Raw genomic sequence first — 26,725 nt, 5'->3', positions numbered from 1 at the left:
AAACAGGGAGTCCTGTTGGCTGGCAAGAGCCTCATTAGTGAGCTCTCCCAAAGTGGAACGGGGATGCCAGCTGGTGTCAGGTTGGCTTTGCAATGTAGTGTTTCCTCCTCCGGAACATGACACACCTTTCCTGTCTCACCATCGAGTGGCATTTCCAGCCTCTCTCAGACCCACAGCACTCCCCCGCACCCTGGCCTGGCTGGAACCGAAGAGGGACGAGAGCCCAGGGACCTGCTAAAGAGGTCGGACCTCTCTAGTCAGCCAGCCGACTTCACTCTCCCCACTCGAAGACCTTGGTTAGGCATGGTGGATACCAAGACAGGGACAGATGGGGGTGTCCAAGGACACTCCCATGTCCCCCAAGCAAAGACTTCATCCTGGGCCAACTTCTAGGAGGGGAAGCCCCACTCCCACCAGGGCACCCGCCTCAGTCCCTAGCTAGGTGACCTCAATATCCTGTCCCAGGAAGCCGGCTCTCCCAGCCCTCTGCTCCCATTCACTATCTCACTAGGGCAGAGAAAGGCAGGCAGGGCATGGACCAGCTGCTCCAGACCAAGCATCCCATCCTGGATCAGGCCCACAGGACTCAGGCTGACAGGAAATGAGCCCCCAGGGTCTCCCAGCTCACCTGCTTCATGACACTGCCCAAGTTCCATGGATTCACAGGAATAGGAAGTCCCAGAGGTCCCAGGAGCCAGCACACCTGGCCTGTCTGACAGGGTGCCTTGCAGCACACAGGGATCCGGGCACGAGGCAGAGGCTCCACTCCACAGCTGGACACAGTCCAGCTGCCGCCTCCCAGGCTGGGGCACTCCTCACCCATCTATCTGATCACAAGTCCCCAAAACAGGTTTTCCTCCTCACCCCCACCCCTCAGGGCCTGCCTTTAGCACCAGCTCCCAGTACCTTCATCTGTGAAGGGGTGGGCAGACTTGCTGGTCTCTGGATTAACTCCTGCCCCTGCGCCCCTGAGTCCCTCCCCTATGACCCTCACCCAAGCTCCTCATGAGTCCCCAGGGCCAAGTTTCCCACCTCAGTTGGAATTCATCCCTGGCCTCCTCCCCCTTGGCTCAAAGGGACCCATGGCTTTGACTTCCCTCCCCTAGAGTCTCCTGCACCCCAACCTTGTCCCTGATGGGGAGGCAGACTTTTCAGATACGAAGGCCACCCCAGAACTGGGCCAGGGTCCCCAGAAGGGCGAGAGATGGCTCCCAATACAGCCTTCCTGCTGGTGTCAGGGAGTCTCCAGGCACATTCTGAAGGCAGCAAAGGAGCCTGGGAGCCTGGCCGAGGGCAAGGACACTTGGGCTCCGCAGCTCCTGTCCCCGCGCCCTCCTGCAGACTGCCCCACGCGCCTGCTGACTCGGACACTTCCTCTATGAACTCTGAGTAGTCACAGGCTGTCTTCTCCATCAAACACAGATGCCCCAGGCCACCCCCAAATCTGTCTCCACAGCCACAGGGGAGGTTCAAAGGCATGTATAAGGGTCCAAGGGTGGGACAAACCCCCCAAATGAGGCTGGGGTGGGCTATCAGCATTCTGGAAGAAACAGGGTGGAGGGCTGCCGGAAATGGGTGCTGGGCTTAAGCCCTGGGGTAGAAGCTGGGGTGAGGTTATTTCCTGTCACTGGGCTCCTTAGCCCAGGCACCAAGGATCATGGCTGCCCCCACCTCCAGACCCTCCAATCCCAAGAACACTGCCTGGCCTATACTCTCTGGGGACACCCGTCTACCCCAGGGCAAGGGTGTCAGGCAGGCTGCAGTCCAGTTGGCAATGGGGAAGAACATGAGGAGGGGACCTACCTGCAACAAACCCAACCCAGGTCAGGGACAGGGGCAGAGAGGAGGTCCCTTGCGCCCTGCCCAGGCCTTCACCCAGACCCAATCTGAACAAAAACCCAGCAGCGGCCATCCTGCCGGTCTCCATCTCCGGTGCTTTCCTGGCCTTGCAGAACTCCCTCCCCTCCCCTGCCTGGGTCCTCGGGCCCCTTACGGGGGCGGTGGTAGCTTCAGGTCCAGCAGGGTATAGGCAAAGATGTTCCAGAAGACGGCGAATAGCACGAAGATGGCGTACATGGCCACAAAGATCCACCACAGCGACTGGTCCTGCAGCCTCTGCTCGTAGTTCCTCAGGACCACCACACCCAGCGTGATGCCCACGGCCACGCCGCCCAGGTGGGCCACGAAGCTCGGGTGAGGGCACGGGGGATAAGCCGACGGGTGGAAGCGGAGCCACACAGCCCGCCCAAACTCCATGCTCACTGCAAGGAGAGGAAGCGGAGATGAGTCACGGGCCGGGGAGGGGCTGACCATGAAGCAGCCAAGAAGCCCACTCATGAGTAAGGACCTTCAGAGAAAGCAGCAGCCAGGGCAGTGGGTGAAGCTGGGGAAAGCCACCCGAAATGAAGTGGCTGCTGAGCTGAGCTCAGAAGATGCAGGAGGCCCTGGAGTGCGTCCTGGGCCCCAAGGACAGCTGGGACAGCAGCCCACAGGGCCTTGCACACCACACACCCATCGTGATTCCTGGGCGCTCAGCCTCCCGCCTGTCCATCTACTGAGCAGCAAGGCCAGGCTGCAGTCGGGAGCTGTGAACAACCACCTGCCTGTGCGCCTAGCTATGCACCTAGTCTCTGAGGTGCTTTTAGCGCAGAATCTCAGACTTGGAGCTTGTGGACGGGAGGGACGGGTGGAGAGAAGACAAGGATGGAGCAGAAATGCCCTGCAAACGGCTGCAGTGCCTCCCTGAACACATCTCTAAGCGTCCTCAGCCCAATCCACCCTCCTTTTGTGAGCACCCTGGGTTGGCTTGTCTCAGGTTGGTGCCTCACGCAAGGACAAGTGCAAGCATACAGTACGTGTTGCTACTGGCCACTACGAGAACACAGTGAGGGTAGGGGTTCCGTATTCATGTCTCAGACAAGGAAACTGGGGAAAATTTGAAAAGTAATGCCTTTGAGTGGACTTCTGTACTAGCTCTGTGACTGCCTAATTAACCAGAGCACCCCTCTTAAGATCCATTCCAGGGATTTCCACTCCCCTGGCCGGAGGCTGGTCTAACCCTCAGAAATGCGCCCTGCAACTCCAGGGATGACCGATAGATGGCGGGAGAGGAGCACTGTCCCAGCCCTGGGGCATCTTTCCTGCCTCTTTGGCTGGGCCTACTGGCTGAATAAAGAAAGATGCAGATGGTGGGTCCCACTTGAAAACCAACCTTCCATTTCTATGATGCTTAGCCTTGGATTTCTTCTAAGAACACACACACACACACACACACACACGACTCTCGCTTCTCTTTCTTTTCTGAGATAAGCAGACCCAAAAGCTCTCAACCCCTCCCCTACTCTCCCATCAACACACACCTAGCAGTCTCCACTCTGCCTCCCAAACCTACAACTGACCCAACTCCACCGTTTGCAGCCCTCCATCCAGACAAAGTGTGCTGCTTCCCTTAGCTTCTGAAACCCAGCACGATGATCTTGACCTCTGCAGCCGCACTGCCCTTTCCCTCTACCCATGAGCACATGCAGTCAAGCACCTCACCCATCAGTTTTGCAGCCCCCTTTCTGGCTATGCCCCTGCACCCCTCTCTGTGCCCTCACCCAGGGCTGCGCCTCACCCTCTTGCATCTTGTCCACCCGCAGCTATCTGCTGGGTGCTGGTACTTCAAAGTCTTCTGGGGGAACTGACCTCTGCCAACTTGGACTTGCCCCAGTACAATCTCTGCACAGGGGCTCTTGGATTAGCTATAGCTGGTGAAGCCGCTTACACTGCAGTGTTCTCTGTATGTATACACATGCCTGTGTGTCTCTTTCTCACACACACACATACACACCAGGGACGGGTGTCAAGTGGACATTTGAAGCACTGGTTGAGACGCCAGTTGGGATGCCCATGCTGTATATTGGCATGTCTACTTGGAGTCCTAACCTGAGTCCTGATTTCTGCTCCTTACTAACACGTTCCCTGGGTCCCTGCACTGACTCCCTGGCTCCTGGCATTGGCCCTAGCTGGGGAACCCAACTCTCATTTGGGGAGTCAGCTAGAAGACAGCTGTACTCTACCTGCCAGTCTCTCAAATAAACACAAAGAGGACATCTTTGAAACAGGTGAATTCTAAAGGCCAACTCCTGTGACCCAAAAGGCTAGAACAATTTGTCCTGATGTGAGTGTTGGTGGCTGATCATGTTTTTGTGTGTAGATTCTCTGTCCCTGCATCTCACACATCATTGGTGCCTGCCTGCCTCCCCTCCCTCTTTTTCTGACCATAAGCCCCTAGAAAGTATGGGGTGTGATGTCTCTGCATCTCCAACTGGTGCTTGGGAACCAGGCTTCCTTCCTCCCTCCACCATCTGCCCTGTGGGTACTTACTACAGATCAGGGCCACAGCCATCCGCAGCAGCTTGAATTGGCACTTCATGCCCGACCAGTTCTAGGGAAGGAAAGAGTTCAGTGAGTGCAGTGGCAGAGGACGCTGGGGCGGGACTCTGGTCTCTTCATCCTCAAGAAGTCCTAGGTATCACATCTAGGTACCCACCTGGGTGCCTTGGAGACTTCAGGCAATGCTAAGTTGGCTGCTGTCACCAACGCCCTTGAGCCAGGGAGGGACAGTCCATGCCCTCCCTCCAGGGCAGCATCTGAGGGTGGCACGAATTGCCAGGTACCACGGCTCTCAAGGGATCCAGGACAACAAACTAAGGCATGTTGACCCAGGTGGATGGGGAAGATGAATAAACTCTAAATCCTGCACAAGAGGCTTGGATATTTGAGACCAAAAGCTCAGAGGTCAAGCTCACTGTTGACAGTAAGAAAAGGCACAGTTGGCTTAAACTGTGAGCCAAAGACTGGGCAGGTGAAAGACTCAGTAAGACCATGAGAGGTGGATCTGAGTTCTGGGGTGCAACTTTTAAGTGCAACTGTCTATAGAGATGGGTCTGTCAGGCAGGTGGTCAGTGCCCCACCTGCGGAGGGCTCCCAACAGGATCTTGGAAGCTCTAGGGGATAGGGGATTTGCTCTGAGGCAGAATCATGAGTGGGGAGGGAGGCAGATGGCTTTCAAGCCATCACTTTCCTAGCAGCTCTGAAAACCCCAGCTCTGCAAAGCACATCAACAGAGTACAATCACTGCCCTTACAAAAGGATCTCTCATTTGACAAAAGACTTCTCCACGGGCTGCCTTTGAGGGGCACTCTGGCGGGGCATTCAAAGCAGGGCCCCATTCATCCAGGAGCCCACGTCAGTTCTGTCAGCTTCAGTGGTGGCGGTGGCTGAGGGACCTAGCATCAGCCACTGGGACAGAAGCTCCAGGCACAGCCGGCAACTTCTGTCGCCCCTCCCTCTCTGACGGCCTTTGTGCCTGGCCCGGGCCCAGCTCCAGGGCATGTCTCGCACGCCTTTGAGGTTGCAGGGACAGACGGCTACACTAGACAGAGGCGGTGAATAGGCGGTGTGTACTGTAACATCTACAAAGGCTGCAGCCCAGCAAGCCGGATGTGGGGAAGCCGCCACACAGCAGAGCTCCGGGAGAAAGCTGGCTCCCCGCAGTCTTGTCTCTCCCTGTTGTTCCCCTATGACTGGCAGCCCTGTCTTCAAGAGAAGAGGATGACACACGGCCACTCTGTAGGCAGAATGACAGAGGCAGAGTTAGAGAGAGAGACAAAGAGAGAGGTTCACTCCTGCAATGGCCAGAGCTGGACCAATTTGAAGCCAGAAGCTTCTTCTGGGTCTCCCACATAGGTACAGGAACCCAAGCTTTTGGACCAATCTCCACTGCGTTCCCAGGCCGTTGATAGGAAGCTGGATCAGAAATGGAGCATCCAGAGCTCAAGCCAGCACCCATGTGGAATGCTTAGCGTGCTCCCTCAAGTGTCCCCCCTACCACCAGTCTTAATTCTTCGAGGGACATCCGTGCTCAGTGTTCACAACAGCAACTCCAGTGTCCATCAAAGAACGAGTGGTGGCTGGATGCACAGACCAACGAGATCTGGTACAGACGCTGGATGGAATGGGACTCGATATTAGCAAGAAAGTGAACTCAACCCAGACTACAGTGCAGACAAACTCTGACCAGACTCTAAGGGATATATTACAGTCACAGACACACAGGTCCCATGTGCTTCCACCCACATGAGCAACGCAGAGTGGTCAAGCCCTGGCCGATGGAAAGTAGAATGGTGGGCCACACAGGCGGGGGTAGAGGGGAAGCAGGAGCCACTGCGGAATGGAGGCAGAGCTTCGGTCAAAGGGTCCGAGTGGATGGCAGGGATGGCCACATATAATGTGAATGCTGGGGCCAGTGGGTTAAGTTCTTTGTGTCCCGGGTGCTCTGTTTCCCATCCAGCTCCCTTCTAACGGCCTGAGAAAAGCAGCAGAAAATGGACCAAGTGCCTAGGCTCCTGTCACCCCCATAGGAGATCCAGATAGAGCCCCTGGTTTCAGGCTGGCCCAGTACTGACTGTAGCAGCGATATTGGGAGTGAACCAGTAGGTGAACAACTATTTCTTGTACACTTTTTCAAAATAAACAAATCTTTAAAAAAAAAAAAAAAGCAGGGGGAGGCCTGGTGTAGTAGCCTAGTAGCTAAAGTCCTCACTTGAATGCACCGGGATCCCATGTGGATGCCAGTTCATATCACGGCTGCTCCATTTCCCATCCAGCTCCCTGCTTGTGGTCTGGGAAGGCAGTTGAGGATGGCTCAAACCCTTGGGACTCTGCACCTGTGTTTGAGACCCAGAAGAGGGTCCTGGCTCCTGGCTTCAAATCAGCCCAGCCCTGGCCATTGTGGCAACTTAGGGAGTGGAACAGCAGACCGATCCTTTCTCTCTGTCTTTCCTTCTCTCCATGAATCTCACTTTCCAATTAAAAAATAAATAATAATTAAAAAAAACAGTGCAAATGTTCTCAGTGCCACTGAACTGCATGTATACTACCAATATGGTAAATTTTACATTGTGTGCATTTACAATAGTAAGTAACACAAGTGACACAGCACAATCCTAACATCCCCTTTCCTTACAAAAGCCTCAAAATAACTCATTTCTTTCCCTGTGCTCTCAACAACATTATCAGGCAGAGCAAGTCACCATGAGCGGGCATCCCTGGTACACCTCACTCAGCTCTCCTGGGGCACAGGATGGGGGACGGGGGAAGAGGAGATGGACAGAGGGAAAGACACGGGGGAGAAATCTTCCTTGCACTGGTTTATCCCCAAATGGTTGCAAAGGTCAGGGGCTGGTTCATGCCCAAGCCAGGGACTCCAGCCAAGTCTCCCACACACGTGCATTTGCAGAGAGCTAGATGGGAAGCAAAACAGCAGGGACCAGAACCAGAGCTCAGATGAGACACCAGCACCCATGGCTTTCCCTGTGCCATCACCACGGCAGCACCCAGAGTGATTTTCCACATGCTCACTTTGAAGGACCTCGGAGAGAGTTCATGGTTTCATGGCAGCAATCCGCAGGCCAGAGCCTGGAAACTTCTGCCTTGGCTGGAGTGAGCCAAGCTGATGCAGCCCAGCCCTACATGGAGGGAGAAACTGAGCAGCCAGGAGAACGAGTCCAGGGTCACCGGGAGTCCGTAGCAGCTGGGCAGGTTCCCAGGTTCTGCCTGCCATGTTTCAGGGACAGGGTTACACTCTAGGCACCTCTGCTGCCTAACCCGGATGGTTGACAGGGCTTTCCCCAAGGCTGAGTGTGGGTCTTCTAGCAGCTGAGGGGTTAAACCCGACAGTCACCCCTCCTGCCAGCTGCCTCCAGTTCTGGGATGCATTATCCCTGCCAATGAGAGGAGTGCAAGTGTGCACACTCACACACAACACGCACGCACGCCGGTCCTGCTGCTCTTTATGGGGAAAGGCTGTAGGGCCCCCGGGGACACAAACCTTCCACAGCCTCCTTCCTTTCTCTCCCAGAACTGCACCAGCTGAGACCACCACCTGCCCACAGCAGACACACCCGCACCCAGGCCCTCGGCCCCTTCCTCACCCCATCACTTCAAGCACAGAGGCCAGAGCCCGGGCAAGGAGCTTCTGTCCCAACACGACTTGAAACAGCCCTGGTAGGAAGGGTTTCTCTTTGTGAGAGATTTCGGGAGACCCCAAGAGAGGAAATGCGAAAGGGTGGCATAGACACTGGACCAGGCAACTGGCTCTGCTTGCGGAAATTCAGACGGCAGACATTTTAGAGTAACATGTACCACGTGGGACATGGCATAAGTAAACCTCTTGTACAGTTAAAAACGGAACTCTTGGCCCCAGCAGAGGGCAATTAATAAATTATTCAACTCTCAGGGTCTCTGTACTTCCAGTGTTTAAAAGAAGCGCAGCTCATGCATCTTTCGCAAAGCAGATCTTGTTAGAGTGTCTTCTGAATTCAAGGCCTCTTCAAGCCGTTTGGAACACCATTATGTTTTTATGAAAGACAAGACCTATTTTCCCTTAAGAAAAAGTCTCCTGTTTAAAACCTAGTGCTGAGATGGGGCTGGTGTTGTGGTAGAGTAAGCTAAGCCTCTGCCTGCAGCAAAGCATCCCGTATGGCACTGGTTTGAGTCCTGGTTCCTTCATTTCTGATTTAATTCTCTACTTATGGACTGGGAAAGCAGCAGAGGATGGCCCAAGTCCGTGGACCATTGCACACATGGAGGAGACCTGGAAGAAGCTCCTGGCTTCCTTCTCTCCGTAACTCTGCCTTTCAAATCAATCATACCTTAAAAAAAAAGTCTGTCCTGAGAACAGAATTGTGCAACACTTAGACATGCCTGAAGAGAAAAGAAGAGCCGGGCCCAGCACAGTAGCCTAGTGGCTAGGGTCCTCGTCTTGCACACGTTGGAATCCCAAATGGGCACCGGTTCTAATCCCGGCGGCCCTGTTTCCTGGCAAGCTCCCTGCTTGTGGTCTGGAAAGCAGTTGAGGATGGCCCAAACCCTTGGGACTCTGCACCCGTGTGGAAGACCCGGAGGAGGCTCCTGGGTTCAGATTGGCGCAGCTCCAGTCGTTGTGGCTGCTTGGGGAGTGAATCAATGGAAGGAAGACCCTCCTCTCTGTTTTTCCTCCTCTCTATATGTCTGACTTTCCAATGAAAATCAATAAATCTTAAAAAAGAGGCTATTTTCCCGATTTTTCTCTGTATAGGTCTCTGGCAGAACTGACCAGCAATTTTGTACACAAATGTGTGGAGAAGCACGCGGGATCCCACAGCTGGAAGGCACTCTCGTGTCCCTTTCCTCAGACCTTGCTACCACAGTTGGGAGAACTGAGGCCCTGGAAGAGTTAGGGGAGACAGACTCACAGCCATGAAGATGGTGATGATGGGCTCAAACCCAGGGGTCCTGACTGCCCTCCTGCCTTGTTCCCCGCCCCCCGGGGGGAGCGGGCTTTTACTGCTTTATTCTTGGAGGCGGCACTTCACCATGGACCAAGCCCCACATCCACACAGCACGTTCCACTTCTAGACTTCTGTCTCTATAGTTGAGCCATACGAGACTGCGGCGTTGACGAGTCCCTGAGCGATAGCCATGGCCGAGCCGTAAGCAGGTAACTTGCTGCTCAGACTGCGCTACTTCCCAACGAAGGGAAGCCTCTGCCTGTGCTGTGAGAAAACGAGTGCTTCCTTTCACGCCATCATTCAGCAGCATCGGTTCTGGGGAAGGACAGGCCACACGGCACGCCCTGGGGCTACCAGCTTCTTACTCCTGGGTGGCTGAAGCCTCTGGCTCTCAGACAGGCCCGTTCATCCCACAGTCTCACACTAGAAGATGCCAACTGGAACTCTGCCGTGGCTTCCACGCCCACCTGTGCCCCACCCTGGGCCCTGCCCCAAGGTGTGCCAGGCCAAGAGAGCTCACAAGGGTGGCAGTACAGCTTCCCTTCAAGGGGGGCAGACGACAGAGCATCTGTGTGGATGCCCTCCATCGTGCAGTGTCCCCCCACCAACAGTGTTGTGTGTGTGTTGGGGGTTGGAGGGCATACACCGGAGGAAGAGGCTAGCCTTTCCTGCCCGGCTGAGAGGAACTGGGGCAGGGGGAGGGGTAGTAGGGGAGGCAAAATTCGGAAGAAAAGCTGCGTCTGGGGAAAGATGTGGCTCTGATAGCAATGACCCATTTAAAAGGAGGACCGTGTGAGGCAGCAGCAGGCCGGTGGCGTGGGAGCCCCCAGGTTCCGGACCCTGTGCTGACACCCCCTGAGCGAGCGCTTGCTCATGGAGCACTACCAGAATTCAGCTGCAGGTGTGGGCACCCAGGCTCTGCCCTACCTCTCCTGTTCTCTCAGTGGACACAGCGGACTGGGAGCTGGGGCAAATCAAGAACTCAGACGTATCGAGGACATCAACAGCTGCCTGCCTGAGCCCCTACCCAGCCTCTGGCTCACCCACTGCAGCAGACAGGCAGGTGGAGGACAGGGTGAGAGGAGGAGGACCCCAAAGAGAAGCTATGCCTTTTCTGAATCCTTCCCCACTGTTCCTTCTTCATTCTTTCCTGTACTAAAAGTTGGGGTAGCCAGCACTCTGCCAGGCTCTGGGGACACAGGTGAGCAGGGCCTGGAGGCTCCTAGGCTGGTTGGGGGCATAAGGCGAAGGCAGCCAGGTGCCACCTGGACTGTGCCTTTATCTTAGCCTTCCTCTAATCCCAGGGCCCTGGCATTCTCTCTGATGCATCCCAGTCGCTTCCCTGGCGCCCTTGTCTATTCTGAGTCCAGCTTGCCTCTTTGCTGAGGATCAGGGAATTGACACTAAGCATGTGTTGTCACGTCACTGCACTTATTGCACATCAATCCATTTCACAGATGAGACACGAGGCGCACAGCAGTGAGGTAACTGGTCCAAGGTCTCGCACTTGAGGAAGCGTGACGCACTAGGCGTCATGGCTATGCTCTCAACTGTTGCACTTACCACCCCTTTTCCTGAAAGGCAGCAGGGAGTGTGAGGAATCATCCAGTACCTGCCTCCCGGGGCAGTGAGTACAACCCTTGAATGGCTGAAAAGGGGTGGGAGTTCAAGTTCTGAATTGGTCACAGACTTAAACGTGATTTTGGATACATCACTTAACCTTTCAGAGCTTCCTCTCCTATTTGGTGAGATAATCTTTAAGATCTTCCTCCTCTCCCCTCCCCCCAAATCAAGAATGCAGAGCTACAAGGGGCGTGCCGGCTGAGTGGTCAGACTGCAATGCTTCTCGAAGTTACTGGCCAGGAAAGAGGGGGCAGGAGGACATTTACCGACCAAGCCTGACTGCTGAGACACACACTGCAAACAGAACAGACCTGTCAGAGAAGTGTGTATACAAACTGTGCCACCAGCCGGGTCAGCCTGGTGGGTCTGATGGCCTACGAGGGAATGTTCTAGCACATGAACACCCAGGCCCAGGGACCGCAGTCGAGCAGCACGAGAGAGATGTGCTGGGGACAGGGTATGCTCACCATGACGATGTTGGCCAGATGGGCAGACACAAGCGCATACACCCCTCCAGAAGAGCCCACAACTGGTGCAGTCATGTCAGCCACGGACACCGCCAGGGACCCTGGTACAGAGAGACACACAGAGAGAGTGAGACTTCTAGAGACGGTTGGACTCCGCTCCCTGACCACAACCCCAGGCTTGGATTTTGCAGGTGCTGTGAGAAAGACCAGGGTGAGATTCCATGGTGCCTTGGAGATTCTGAGGGGTTTCCTAGAGGAACACTGATTGGCTAAAAGAAGCATTGGTGTCAATCATCTCATAATGTGGATGGGAAACCAGACTCAATGAAGGGAAGTGGCCTTCCCCAAAGGAGAACCTAGACTAATATCTGGGTCACGCATCTCACCCTGCACCCTCCTCAAGTAGGTTTTAAAAATACATAGTTATTTATTTTTATTGGAAAGGCAGATTTACAGAGAGGAGAGACAGAAAAATCTTCTGTCCGCTGATTCACTCCCCAAGTGGCTGCAACAGCTGGAGTTGAGCTGATATGAACCAGAAACTTCCTCCAGGTCTCCCATGCAGATGCAGGGTCCCAGGGTTTGGGCCATGCTCCATTACTTTCCCAGGTCACAAGCAGGGAGCTGGATGGGAAATGAAGCAGCTGGGACATGAACTGGCGCTCATATGGGATCCTGGTGCTTGCAAGGTGAGCACTTAGCCACTGAGCCACCATGCTGGGCTTTCAAGCAGGTTCTAGAGCACTAACCAGCATGGTGGCAACAGCAATTACTGCAGAAACATATCCCTGGGGGTGCCTTGTATCACACATATTTCCCTTCAACTCTCAATAGCCCAGTGGAGATGCAGGCAGAAGCATCTTCCTGCTGGGAAGAGCTGAATTCAAGGCAGAGAGCCAGGCAGCTCTCATCTGCCGTGTCACTTCCCAGATGCTCCTAGCAGCTCAAGCCGAGAGCATGTAATTCAGCTGGGGTCTCCCACTTGGGTGGCAGGGACCCAGGTCCCTGAGCCATTGCCTGTTGGCCCCCAAGGGTATGCAGAGTAGCTGGAATCAGGTGCATGGTGGCGATGGGAATCGTGAGCAGGCTCTTCACTGCCAGGCCAGATGCCTTCCATGTACTTCCATGCCATCATCCATGTACTTGACAGAAGACAGGGAAGTTAACCCTGTGCTCTTCCTCACCCCTCTGCTCACTGTGCCTGGAAGCCTCACCCCCATCTCCCGGCAGCCAGGCTGAAGCACAGAAGGCCAAGAGGGTCTCTGGAGTGGGCATCCATGGAGGAAAAAATGTCCTTGCAGAGCGCCTGGGAGGAAGGAGATGATGTCATGCTCTCCTGGGGAAAGGAGTGTGGAGGCCTGCCTGCTGAGGAGGAGATGGCAAACTTTTGTGCTGGAAGGGAAAGCTGGGCAGAGAAGAGATGGGAAATTTATTGTTCTGGTCTCATTTAAGTGTGATCAATGCTCTGGCTTCCAGGGAAGGACACAGGAGACTAAAAATAACCAGGAGGTAGAGCCCAGGACTGAGAGGCCAGGAGGAGGCTGGCCAGCGGGGGAAATGCCCGCAGGCGTGAGGGCCAATTAGCTGCCAGAGAGAGGAGGGACAGCAGGAAGCAGCCTGCAGGTGCAGTGTCTGCGGAGGGGGCATGTAAGGGCACCTGAGGACTTGAAGTGGAGGCCCTTCCACTGGAACCAGTCTAGTCATCCCCCACCTCACTCCAGGCTTGTTCGTAGAGACCCCTTAGGGGGAAGAGAGCATCCCTGGGGATGGGATGGGATGGAATCTCCCTGAGAAAAAATCCAAGCCATCCCCAGTTCAGGCTTCCCATGTCATTCTGCACCCCCAGGGCCACTATAAATCTTTCCTCTCTTCATGCTTTTCTCTGGCTTTAATTAGGTATTGATCTATTGTCAGAAAACTTTCTTTCACTTTCTTTTTTAAGGGCTGGCTGTGGGGTCGGTCATATATAACAGGGGAGGGGGGAATTCCAGAGAGGCTCCAGGGAAAGGCAGTGGGATCTGCATGACAAAGGGTTCCCACGTTGGCCACAAGCAGACAGGGTTCCCCAGCAGCTGCACAGAGCAGGGCCTGACCTCCCCTGTGTGTGCACACCCATGCAGTCCACACAGAGCCAGCTCTCCTACCCCACACTGGGGTGACCCACCAGGAGGGGTGCCTGCCAGGCTCCAACCCTGCACACACATCGACCCTTCACTCAACCCAGCAGAGTTTGTTGTCCTGACCTTAGGTCCAGGGGCTGGCTTAGATGATAATGGCAGAAAGAAATACACAGAATGGGTTTGTGGCTGTCTGCTTGTGTGATCTGGGGCACAGCCCCTGGATTTTTTTGGGCTTTAGTTTTCACATCTGCAAGATAAAGTCAAAGGTTTTCCAAGTTTTGAGCATAAGTGTTGCTTTTGCTTTTTTCAAATATTTATTTGACACACAGAGAGATCGCCACCCATTGGTTCATTCTCCAAGCGCTCACCACAGTCAGGGCTGGGTCAGAGCACTGCCAAGGCCAGGAACTCATTCTGGGGCTGCCCTGTGGGCTACAGGGGCCCCACCACTCACTGCCTCCAGAGGTACACCTTAGCAGGAAGGCAGAACTGAGATCAGAGTCGGGCCTTGAACTCAGGCAGTCTGATACAGAATGGGAGCTTTCCACATGGCATCTTACACTGTGCCACATGCTTATTCCAGAACTCTCTTCTCCAAGGAAACCCTCTGGAGACTCCCCAGTCCACAGCGCAGAGCCCAGGGAGTTGCTCTAACTGAAAGAAGATGGGGCCCCCCGGGGAGCAGAGTTTGTTGTATACAGGGGGGACCTTAAATATCCCTTTGCCATTAAGGAGGCCAATGATCCAGGTCTTCACAAAAGAGCTAGGGGCTGGGGCTCAGTTCCTGGCCCCACAGGCTCCACAGGCCCCACAGAGGCTGTGGTTGGGTGCGGAGGACTAAGAGAATGGCGAAGTGTATTGCTACACCGCACTTCTGCACCACGCAGACCAACGGATGGGTTCTACTTAGGGCTGTGCATTCCTTTACCCACTCCCTTCCCCCCCCAAAAAAGGCCTGACTCCAAGGCAGTTAGTAGATCAGCTGGTAACTGCTATGATACATAGCTGTGGTCATTTCAGCCTGGAAAGCTTTCAAGCAGGTGCTCTCCCACATCTCTTTGGGCCAGAAAAAAAAAAAAAAAGCCTGAATAAAAACCCAGCAGAACACCTATCTTTAAGAAACGTAACTTTACTCATGTATTCTTCCATTCATTCTATGAATATTTAGCACCTGAGATGTGCTGCACTGTGTGCTATGCTCAGAGGATGCACTCCCGTGGCTTAAAATCGGAATCATCTGTAACAGAAGCTGGGGGAGGAGTCCAAGATCTGGTGGCTGAGGCACGGAAGGTATTCTCGCTTTGGAGCTGTGAGCTGCAGTCATGCTCACTGGCTTCAAGCCACTTAACTCCCCCCCTCAGCTCAGCCACTCCTTCGCTGAGGAAACAGAGCGAGCTACCTCACTCCTCTGAACCCCCAAGAAGTGGGGTGCTGGCACCCACACCCCAGGGCTGCTATGATGAAAACAGGAGAGCCTTCTGTCACGTGCCTGGAGCACGGCAGGTCCTCAGCAGGGGCTTCACTGTCATGGTCCCCAGAGGCGACAGTTTGGAACACTTTCACCACAAGGATCAGAGGAGGGTCAAGGACCTATGGAGGCCTCCTGCGGCTGTTGACAATGACTGACCTCCACAAGAGAACAGGTCCCCCACTTTACTCTGCTCATGCTACAGAAGTGGTTTAGATCCCAGAGCTCAGACTGAGGTGCAAGCCCAGCTCTGGCCCTGACAAGTGGTGTCTTCATAAGCAGGTCCCTTCACCTCTAAGCTGTGGTTATTGTGTGCACGCCAGGTGGACGGGGGCCGTGTGGGGTCCATATAGACCCGCAGAGGATGGGCACTGGTAACTCCTGGCTGGCCTGCCAGGCTCTGACCATCTGCAAATGGGCATCCCTCTCCAAGGAGGCCCGCCAGCAGATCAATCAACTTAGCCTTTGGTGATCAATGACGTGCTCCACGGTGACCAGAGCGACCTCCTACCTCATCTGATGACTCAGAAGGGTGTGCCTGAGACAGCCTCACCTGCCTCTGTCTATGCCTGTCCCCACTTGGCCTACACTGTCTCCCCACTGCATGACACCTGTTTGGACAAGATCTGAGTCATTTCACATTGTATTGCAGATGATCAGCAATCCTTGCCTAATGGGACACAAGCAGTGGGCGGCGCTGTGAGCGGAGTCATCTCCCGGTTCCTCGCCATTCAACATCTGGGACTGCGGCCGCCTAGGTAAGGGAACATGCAGCAGCTATCAATCCCCAGATGCCAGGCCCAGGGGCTGCATGGGGTACCTGCGCAAGTCTGGCAAATGGAGACAGTCACTAGGCCGTGGCTGGAGGATGTGGCCACGGGGATTTGGGGGAGAGGCCGTGGGCACTGTCCAAAGTGGCAGAGGTGGGAAGGCAATGGTGCTAGGGTGGGGAAGCCTTTTGGGCTAGAGGATTGCAAGGCAGACTGTGTGGGGGCAGAGAAGGTCCCTTCCCTTGGGGATTTCTGAGTCCCCTTCGGAGACTCGCAGGGTCCCTGTTTACAAAGCCAGCACTAGCCGGTTCTCCCGATGACAATTTTAATGCCAATCAGAAAGGATTAAGATCTTACTTTAAACACACACACAAAGCTCCCATGGGCCCGCCTGTCAAGCTGAAGAGCTGAGGTGGCAAACCTTGCTTTAAAAAAGCCAGCATGGAGCTGCCAGTGTCATGATGGAGCTCCCTCTGTGGGGAAGCCCAGGGGCTGGAGGGGCGGAGGAGGAGAGTTTATTTCCACATGGAAATCTCCCTGCTTTGTAGCTAGTGGCCCTGGAGAGGGAAGAAGGTGGCAAGGCGCTGACCATCTGCCACAACCCCAGTGTGCCCATTCAGCCAGAGGCCCCCGACCTAGGAGAGCCAGGATCTCCTGTTAATAGTTAAGGGTACAGGGCTGCCCCAGGCCTGGGAAGCATACCGATTTCCCCCTGGGGGTGCTGGTGTCTCAGTCCACCCTCCCAACAATCCCACAGGCAGCCCTCTCCAGCCTCTCCTTCTGGGAGTTAAGGCAGGCCCAGGGCCTAACCCTAAGCTCACCTGATGACAGCGTGACTATAGGAAAACAGAAATTCAGTCCGCCTGTCCATTCTACATCCTGCGCTCTCGGCCCTTGTACCCCCAGACGCCAACCTCTCTGGGTGGCAGCCCCCTTTCCAGCCCTCGGGATAACCCCAGCAGGCAGGAGCTTTGATAATGGGACTCTTCTATGTGTTCTGGAAGCCTAGGGTCTGTCTTGGGGGACTGACACCACAGACAGAGGACTAAGGACACCCGCCTACCTGCAACCACGCCAGCCACGTAGACGAGCCCGATGCGGGCGGCTCCATGCACCATCTCCAGGGGCACACCCACCAGCAGCTGCAGTGCCACATTGAGGCCCAGGTGTTCTATCCTGTGACACAGAAACCACACTCCTTCACTTGTCTGCTCCATGAATGCTCCATACTGGGGTGCTAGCAGCATGGATGTGGACAGCGCCGACTCTGCCTCTGGTCTGGAGCAAGGAGGGACAGGCAGATGGATCACGTGGGTAGCGCAGTTCCTCCCAGCTGTGACAGGAGCAGCACACAGGGCTGGGGTGGGGACTGGCACTGTCTGCCACTAACACAGTGAGTGGAACGAACCAGAGTCAAGACACAAGGAAGTGATCTGTGTAGGTCATACAACCAACTGGTGACCAGGCTGGGACCACAGCCCAGGTTGCTCATCTGCCAGGCCAGCTCCCTCCAGCAGACCATCTGGTTGCTCCGCTTCCCTGGTGTTTATAAGACAAAGGGTCTCTTGAAACAACTATAGCGGGCTGCCGTTGGAACACAGGCATCCTACTTGGGTGCTAGTTTGAGACAGTGACTGCACCTACAGCCCAGCTCCCTGCTCATGGCCTGGGACAAACAGCAGCAGAAGATGGCCCAAGTGCCTGGGCTCCTGCCACCTGGAGCAGGCTCCTCACTCCTGGCTTTGGCCTGGTCAAGCCTTCTCCATTGCAGCCATCTGGAGGGTAAACCAGAGCATGGAAGACCTGCCTCTCTCTGTCTCTTTCTCTCTCTGACTTTTTTGTTTCCCTCTAGTTTTTTTCTCTCTCTCTTTTTAAGATGTATTTATTTTTATTGCAAAGTCAGATATATAGAAAGAAGAGGAGAGATGAAGAGAAAGATCTTCTGATAATTCATTCCCCAAGTGACTGCAATGTCTGGAGCTGAGCCTATCTGAAGCCAGGACTCAGGGGCTCTTCCAGTCTCCCACATGGGTGCAGGGTCCCAAGGCCTTTGGCTGTCCTTGATTTTCCTGGGCCACAAGCAAGGAGATGGATGGGAAGCAGGGCTGTCAGGATTAGAACCAGTGCCCATATGGGATCCCAGCGCGTTCAAGCTGAGGACTTTAACCGCTAGGCCACTGTGCTGGGTTTGGACTTTCTGTTTTTTTTTAATTAAGTTATTTTTTATTGAAAAGTCTAATTTACAGAAAGGAGGAGAGACAGAGAGGAAGATCTTCCATCTGCTGATTCACTCCCTTAGGGGCCACAACGGTTGAAGCTAAGCCAATCCAAAGCCAGGAGCCTGAAGCTTCCTCTGGGTCTCCCACATGGGTGCAGGGTCCCAAGGCTTTGAGCCGTCCTCAACTGCTTTCTCAGGTTACAAAGCAGGGAGCTGCATGGGAAGTGGGGCTGCCGGGATTAGAACTGGCACCCATATGGGATCCCAGCAAGTGCAAGGCAAGGACTTTAGCTGCCAGGCTTTCATGTTGGGCCCTAACTCTGACTTTCAAATAAACAAACCTTACAAAAAACAAAGCAAAGCAACAACAAAACCAGGTATAAGCATTAAAGAGATCTCCTGGAGGTTAGCAATTCAAGGTCCTTCCCCTCACCATCCCCTCCCTCCTGGAGCACACTGCCTCCAGATCCTGGAGGTCAGGGGGACATGGGGCTCCCAACCTTGTGAATGTCTTCCTCTGTACTCCATAAGACCTTTGCGACCAGAGCTTGTTGCTAAGTGTGTGGGTATCTAGACAAGTCCACGTATTACCAGGAAAGACTATAACACTGTTATTATTAAGTCAATGTGAAGCTTTCATGTTTACCAAGCACTTCCATATCCATTATCTTATTTAACCTGAGCCCACGGCAGCTGGACAGCTCCCAAGGGATGGCTGAAGTCACAGAGGAACAGCGTGGACCAGCAGGCACCCCGGCTTCAGGAGCTACCTGTGAGCTCGGCTGGCCTGGGTGGAGGCCACACAGGGACCTGCTTACTCCGAGTGCACCTGCAAGTTCATGCTGACAGACTGGACTGTGTCCTGGCACCTCCACCCTCCACTGTCACCCTCTTTGAGGACCTCACACATAAGGGAGAGGGCTGAGAGAGGGCTTTGGGTCTGAGGGCTAAGCTGCCAGTTGGAATACCAGCCTTCTGTAAAGGACTACCTGGGTTCAAGGCCTGGCTGTTCCGTGACCCGCAGCTTCCTAGGAAGGCCCCCCAGCAGGCAGCACGTGGCAGACTTAGATTGAATTCCTGGCTCCTGGCTTTAGCCTAAGCTAGACTCAACTGTGGCGGGCATTCAGGAAGTAAACCAGCACAGATGTTTCTACCTTTAAGTCTCAGAGGGCCCTGGCGGCGTGGCCTAGCAGCTAAAGTCCTTGCCTTGAACGCACCGGGATCCCATATGGGCGCCGGTTCTAATCCCGGCAGCTCCACTTCCCATCCAGCTCCCTGCTTGTGGCCTGGGAAAACAGTCGAGGACAGCCCAAAGCCTTGGGACCCTGCACCCGTGTGGGATACCTGGAAGAAGTTCCTGGATCCTGGCTTTGGATCGGCATAGCATCGGCCGTTGCGCTCACTTGGGGAGTGAATCATCGGACGGAAGATCTTCCTCTCTGTCTCTCCTCTCTGTATATCCGCCTTTCCAATAAAAAAATAATAAAAATAAATCTTTAAAAAAAAAAAGAAAGAAAGAAAGAAAGTCAGTTTTACAGAGTGGAGAGAGACAGAAAGATCTTCTGTCTGCCAGTTCACTCCCCATGTGGCTGCAACAGCTGGAGCTGAACCAATCTGAAGCCAGGAGCCAAGAGCCTCTTCTGGATCTCCCATGCGAGTGCAGGGTTCCAGGGCTTTGGGCTGTCCTTGACTGCTTTCCCAGGCTACAAGTAGGGAGCTGGAAGGGAAGTGATGTAGCCAAGACACAATCCGGCACCCTTGTGGGATCCATGCAAGGTAAGGACTTTAGCTGCTAGGCTACCACGCCAGGCCCCAACCTAGCATTTCTACGAGGGGAGCCTGGCCTCCAGCTGACATCAGCACCCTCTGAGAGACTGGACCTGAGGCATCAGTGAGAACTGACTGTGCCCAGGGCTCCACCAACAGAAACCACAATGATTGGTAGAGCTTCCCACCTTCACTCAATAGAGGCCGCCGGGGGAGGCGCGTACTGCAATCAACTTGTCTTTTACTTCATTCACTGGGGGCCTCACTCAGACAAGGAATGTGGTGGTTGGATCTCATGTCCCTGTTCACTTTGGCTGCTGGGAAGTTTGGAATGGTTGTTCCACTTCTGTGAATACTTTGCTGTGATCTCACAAGTATTTTTTAAAGGGGAGACAGAGAGAAAGATTTTCCATCTGCTGATTCACTCCCTAAGTGGCCCCGATGGCCGGGGCTGAGCCAATCCGAAGCCAGGAGCTTCATCTAGGTCTCCCACACGGGTGCAGGATACCAAGGCTTTGGGCCATGTTTCACTGCTTTCCTAGGCCACAAACAGGGAGCTAGATGGGAAGTGAAGCAGCCAGGACACAAACCGATGCCCTTATAGGATCCTGGCATGTGCCAGGTGAGGTTTTTACCCACTGAGCCATCACACCAGACCCTAACCAGCGGCTTTTTATGCAATTTCCCCTTACAGTTTCAACCATTCCTGGCTTATTCTGCTGTTAGTGGAGTTCTGAGCCAAGCAGACACACCATGACCCAGGCTGGCTGGACCACTTGTTTCTCTGTAGGGAGTCCTGACTGTGAGGGAAGGTGGGTACTTACCCCGCATGCATGAAGACGTAGGTCAGATAGCGCCACGCCTGCGCTCGGAGCCGGGGGTGGTAGACCAGGGAGTTCTTCAGGTAGTGGGGATGGGTCACCTGCAGCACAAACTGGCCCAGGGACACCCCGTTGTAGAGGAAAAAGGCCACCTGCAATGGGTCACCCAAAAGGGGAGGCCTGTGAGACAGCGAGCCTGCCCAGGAGACCCCCGACCCATGGAGCCGGCTACTGCCCTTCTCCTGGATTACATCATGGCAGATGGATACTGTCAGTAGTGTGTTTTGTCACACTAGCTCAGCAGGCAGCATTTAGAGGACTCTCAACCTTTCATTTTGGTGAGAACTCACCCCTGATGCTTGGGGGGTGGGGGGCGGGGAAGATCTATTCTACATGGGTTAATTTTTTTTTTAAATAATTGGGATGAAGTGCACCTAAATTCCACCCAGTGCACCCGCACAGCCTCCTCCCTCCAGCCCGACGCCCACCATTCTGCATCTCCATCAATCAGCCTCCCGTCAGTGCCTCACGATGGAACCTCACAGGGTCTGTCTGTTCAGGACTGGTTCGCGTTTTTAGTGTCATGCCGTCGAGCTCCTCTGGCTGTAGTGTGTTTCAGACTCTCTTACTGAAAGTTGAATGATATTCCTTTGCAATCATTCACCATATTCTGCTATCCATCCATTTGTTGATGAACATTTGGGTTGTTTCTACCACCCTTTTTTTTTTTTCTTAAGATTTATTTATTTACTTGGAAGGCAGGTTTACAAAGAGAAATAAAGTGAGAGAGGGAGGCAGGCAGGCCTTTTACTACTGGTTCACGCTGCAAATGGCTGCAACAGCCAGCCAGAGCTGGTCCAGGAGATTCAGTCAGGTCTGTCACACAGGTGCGGGGGCTCAAGCCCTTGGGCCTCTGCTGCTGTCACAGGTGCAGTGATAGCGAGCTGCAGTGGAAGTGGAGCAGTTGGGACTTGAACTGGTACCCATGAGGAATGCCAGCACGGCAGGTGGTGGCCTCACTACGTCCCTGGGCTGGCCCCTGCTTCCACCTTTTGAATGCTGTGAATCATGCCGCCATACTCCTCCGGGTCCTGCTTTCAAAGCTTCGGGAGTCTGCTCCAAAGCGGAACTGCCAGCTCACATGTAGCTCTGTTTAATTTCCTGAGGAACTGCCATACTGTCTCTGTGTTACTCGGATTTCTTCACCTCCTCAGCAACAATCCTGCCCCAACCCCTGCAGATGACTAAAGCACCCATCTTTAAATCCTAAACAGGTACTTATTTTCACTGCTTTTCTGTAAATCTCTCTAAAATGCATCACGTGTGTCCCTGTGCTCTTAAAAAGTGCTGCCTACTTTCATTCATGTACTTAAAAAGTAGAGCAGTGGGTGGGAGGTGGGTAGAGGTGGAGTGAGACAGCCGACGGGCAGGAGTGCGGAGAGAAAGAGTGTGTGCTCTCACCTGTTAGTTCACTCCCCAAAAGCCGGCTATGTCCGGGGCTGGGGCAGACCAAGGCCAGGAGCCCAGAACTCCAGCTGGGTCTCCTACATGGGTGACAGGGACCCCAACACTCAGGCCTTCATCTGTTGCCTCCCAAGATGCCTTAGCAGGGAGTAAGGCATCTGCAGTAGCAGTGAAACCACCTTGTCAGCCCCATTCCCTGGACTCTTCATTAAATCACTGCACAGATATCACTGCTTAAGGAGGTCTCAGTGCTGAAGCATAGCTCTGAGAGTGACGTCTTCCCTGGCAAATGAGGAAGATGAGGTTGGCACGCCTCTACATGGCTCCAAATCTGTTTCTCTACAAGGCAGGTCAGCTCTGAGCTGCTCGATCCCACGGTGCACAGCTGCCACGTCTTGCCTGCCTGCTGCTGGGCCTCTTCCAGTTGCTTCTCCCAGCCCTCCTTTTTTCTGTCTGTTACAGAATCTGAGAATGAGGTTAGTAGAACTGGAAAGATAAGGCCTTGAGCTTTTGTGCATAGGGCTTATGAGGTACTTATTTTAGTCATTGGGGCATTTTCCAATTGCTTCTAGTTTTAAGTTTAGGTAGCTGAGGATTCTAGAAATCTGGACCAATCTGGACACAACGCCTGGCCTTTTGGGATCAACTCGGACAAAGGATCTGAATTCCTCAGTGTCTTCTTTCTTTATCCAAGGCCACCTCTGGTGCTAACTCCCAGAGTGGTCAAGAGGCAGGGTGGGAGTGGGGTCACTCTGTAGCACCGCAATTTAGACGGTCACCTGCAATGATGGCAAATCTACTTCCAAACAAGCTCCGTTAATACGCCTGGGAAAGCAGCAGAGGATGGCCCAAGCACCGAGGCCTTTCTGGGGCCACATGGGTGACCCAGATGGAGTGCCAGACTCCTGGTTTCTGCTTGTCGTGGAGTGAACCAGCAGATGGAAGACCAATCTCTCACTTTCTCTTTCCCTCTCTCTGTAACTCAGACTTTCAAATAAATTAATCTTTTTAATAACATTGATAAGGAGGCATTTGGCATAAGTTGGGATGCCTGCATCCCGTAGCAGAGTGCCTGGGTCCAAGTCTTCACTCTGCTCCACACTGCAGCTTCCTATTCTCATGCACCCTGAGGAGGCAACAAGTAATGGCTCAGGTACTTGGGAAACCTGGAATGAGTCTCTGGTTTCCAGCTTCGGACTGGCTCAGCTTCGGACTGGCTAATTCCCTTGTGGGGGAGCCAACCAGAAGATGAGAGCTCTGTGTCTTCTGAAAAAAAATTTTTTTTTAATAAAAACTTTCAAAAATTATTTGTGGCTCAGCATGTTGACCCAATCCTTATACACCCATAACTCACATCAGAGTGCCTGGTTTGGGCCTCAGCTACTCTCTTTCCAATCCAGTTTCTTGCTCATGGGCTTTGGAGGGCCATGCAGGAGGGCCCGAGTGCTAGGGATCCAGCCATTTGCACGGGAGGCCAAGACCAAGATCTGAGATCTTGGCTTCAGTCTGGCCCAGCAGTAACTGTTGAGGTCATTTGGGGAATGAGCCAGTGGGTGGAAGTTATCTGATTCCCTGCAACTTTCTCTTTCAAATAAATCAATCTTAATAAATAATAACAGTAACATAATAATAATAATCCCAGAGTGATAAGGTGCCACAGGTAAGTCGGGCATCCCTCAGGGGTTGGGGTTGGGGTAGCGGTACAGGTTACAGGGTTGAGGGGCTAGGAGAATGCACAGCTCCACCAGGCATGGGCAGCTGTGGCACCTGTGGGACTGGTGGCATGTGGGGCCATTCATTTAGAGAATGAATCTCTAAAACCCTTCCAGGTGCACCTGATGTCACTCTCTTGTCGAGAAAGCACCCACAGCCACCCTCCCCTGGTAACTGGCATAAGGTCTCAGGTGAGAGAAGGGAGAACCGGGGGAGTGGATGGCTGTTCCATGGTATGCGCTGGGGAGAAGCGACAGCCAACCAACAACACTGGGCTGGCTTGGGAGCCTGTTTCCACAGTGGTGCAGTGAACACTGTTTGAAGTGACTACCCAGGGATCTCCTGTACAGGCTCACGACAACCCTGCTCACCAGGGGGTCTGACCAGCATTAACTACAACCTGCTCCTCAGCCACGGTTCTTGGAGAAAAGAATCTCCCACCCCCTTATCTCGGACAGCTTCCAGGGGCCTCTCCTTTGGTGCTCCCCCAGAGCTGGGCAGTCTCTCCCACCCCACCCTGCCCTTGTCCTTGCCTCCAGCAGTGTGACCGTGATCATGAACCAGGGCGGGGGGCAGCAGGTGTAGCTGTCGTAGTACCACTTGCGGTCTATCTCCCGGGGCAGGGTCTCATAGGCCACGTGGCGGATGAGCCGCTGCGAGAGGCTCAGCCCCTTCTCCTCCAGCAGGGCCTTGCTGCTGAGCCGGCGGTTGCCCTGCAGGATGGCCTGGCGGAAGCTGTTGGAACGTTTGTTGCTCATCTGTACGGGAAACAGGGTGGGGCAGAGGTCAGAGCTGGGGCTTCCAGGCCGTCTCCCCACCTCCCCTGCGGCTGGCAGGTTCCTGAGAGCAGACCCAACCCCTTGCTGTAATTCATGAGCAGCAGTGTGCACCTATAAGGGAGTGACTCTCAGCATTTCGCAGGCATTAGTTCACTGGAGGTGTGTAATGGTTGATCTGTCCCATAAACACCCCAGATACGCCAGATGAGCAAAGTGAGGCACAGGGAGGTCTGGGATGCCACCCAGTTCAGACACAGCAAGGCCTTAGAGCCTGTGCTTGCATCCAGCACCTGTTTATCCTGTCTCCTAACAGGCACTACACGTGTACCAGGCCCCTTACCAGAAATAAGGTACACAGTAGCGCCGAAGGCAAAATCAGATGCAGCAGTCACCATTCAGGATGATGGTTAAGAGGAAGCCAATCTGGTTCCCAGGTAGCCTGGAGGGCTTCCAGGAGAAGGTGGCATCTGAGAACCAGGAAGTGAATACATGCCAACCTCCAAACCGAAGAGAGCCCTCTGGTCAGTCTTTTGTAGAATCATCCCTGGAGCCAGAACCCCCAGCTGTGCTGGCAAAATCACCACTCTTGATGGGCAGGTGCACAGGACCTGCACAGCCTGAGACCCCAAAGCCTGGGCACAAAGCCCTCCTGGGGAGAGCATGGGGGACAGCCCTCCCATGCTCAGTAGCCCCAGGCTGCTATTACAACCCCCAGTGGATATCTGTTAAAACCCCCAGCCTCTTCCAGGGCTGCAAGCCTACTGGCTCCTGGTTTTCAGAAGGCTCTGTCGTCTCCCACCTGCCTTCCATGGCCACACTGAAGATCTGGGGTAGGGAATGCCTGGTTGGCCCATGAGTGTGGAAAGCCCATTAAACCACTGGGTCTGGCCCTGCCAAGACAGCCAGAGGTAGGAGGGGGCATTCAATCTGCAGCAGGCTAATTTCCAAGTTGGTAATTTCACATGGCTCCGGCATGGTGTTATAAATATCCACACGGCCCTCAGCAACAGAAACCTTCCCCTCCCCTGCTCTAGACCACAGGGAGAAGTGTTGGAGACAAACCTCTCCTAGCCACAGGCCGCAGCTGTGGTGTGGGGATCATCAATGCATTCTGTAACTGCAGGCCCAGCAGTGGACTTCATGCTGAACCTGCAGGCAGCAGTCCAGACAGGATAAGGAGGGTGACTCAGCCCAGGATCGCTGGCCTGAGGGAAGACAGCCAACAGCAGGCCAAGCCAGGCCAGGCCAAGTGGGGACAGCAGCACCTGCAGGTAACCGCCTTCCCAGCTCTGCTGTCTCTCCTTCAGTATCTATCCTCTAGAGCCCGTCCTCCTTGAGAGGGCCATGTCCCCTCCACGCCCACATGGCTGGGATCTGGCCCTACCCAGTGGCTTAGAAGCTCTATGAGAACAACCAGGGCCACAAGCATTCACAATGACACTGGCCAGTCATTTTCCGGCTAGTCTCATCCTCGTCCCTGCCAATCCTGGAGGGTGCCAAGGGCATGGAGCCAACACTAGCACGCTCATGTGTGTGCATGCAGGCCTGCCAGCCACCTGTAGCCTTAACATGCCTACAGTTGTGCCAGGCGCAGTCCTAAGCACAATCACAGGCCTCCAAGTGTAAATGGAGCTCACAAGTGTAAATGGCAGCAGGAGCAAGGGCCCCGAACAGTGACCTGGTATAGATGGGGATGGGAATCAACGCCCGCAGAGGTAAGGCAATGAATCAGTCCATCTAGCAGAGCTGGGCCTCGAGGCCAGATGTGCCTGACCGTGGCATCCAGGCCAGCCACAGTGACACTCACATCTCTCTGTCCAGGTGAATGTTGCTATTGCCAGGTCTCAGCGAGCAAAGTCCAGGCCAGACTTCGGTTCCCACTTAGCTCTTGGCCAAACAACCTTGAATGGGGTATAACCCACACACCCATGCATGACAAGCCTGGCCACTGAGTTATGATGCAGCGCAGACCCGGGCTATGAGCCAGGCCTGCAGAAAGCACTGTGGGCACCCTAGAAAACGCTGGTTTGTTCTGACCTAGTGGGGCCAAGGAAAGGCTCACAAAAGATGTTTTACCTGCAAGAAGAACATTAAGAGGCAGCAAAAACTTCCCAAGACTGCATCTGAGTCCAGCCCTGCAGCAGTCCTGATGGGGAGCTGGGAGCCCTGAGTGGCCGGGGGAGGAGCTCTGGGAGTGG

General features: G+C 54.2%; 1 protein-coding gene across 2 annotated transcripts in view; it reads right to left on the bottom strand.

Annotated features, from left to right (window-relative positions):
• Positions 1-1,989: 1,989 nt before the first annotated feature.
• RHBDL3 (rhomboid like 3) overlaps positions 1,990-26,725 on the bottom strand; it is a 39,995-nt gene continuing 15,259 nt past the window's right edge. For both annotated transcript variants that reach the window (XM_041001149.1, XM_041001150.1), the window contains 6 exons: positions 24,282-24,506; positions 20,575-20,723; positions 16,829-16,941; positions 11,408-11,508; positions 4,369-4,429; positions 1,990-2,261 (listed from right to left, as the gene is read on the bottom strand). In XM_041001149.1, coding sequence (XP_040857083.1) covers positions 1,990-2,261; positions 4,369-4,429; positions 11,408-11,508; positions 16,829-16,941; positions 20,575-20,723; positions 24,282-24,506 — 921 coding nt within the window. The remainder of the gene's footprint in view (positions 2,262-4,368; positions 4,430-11,407; positions 11,509-16,828; positions 16,942-20,574; positions 20,724-24,281; positions 24,507-26,725) is intronic.

This window comes from Ochotona curzoniae, unplaced genomic scaffold (genome assembly GCF_017591425.1).
Source record: "Ochotona curzoniae isolate NIBS_2020 unplaced genomic scaffold, NIBS_Ocur_1.0 scaffold_2453, whole genome shotgun sequence".
In the NCBI taxonomy this organism is placed as follows: domain Eukaryota; kingdom Metazoa; phylum Chordata; class Mammalia; order Lagomorpha; family Ochotonidae; genus Ochotona; species Ochotona curzoniae.
Note: the sequence above shows the minus strand (reverse complement) of the source record. Positions and strands in the feature narration are given on the sequence as shown.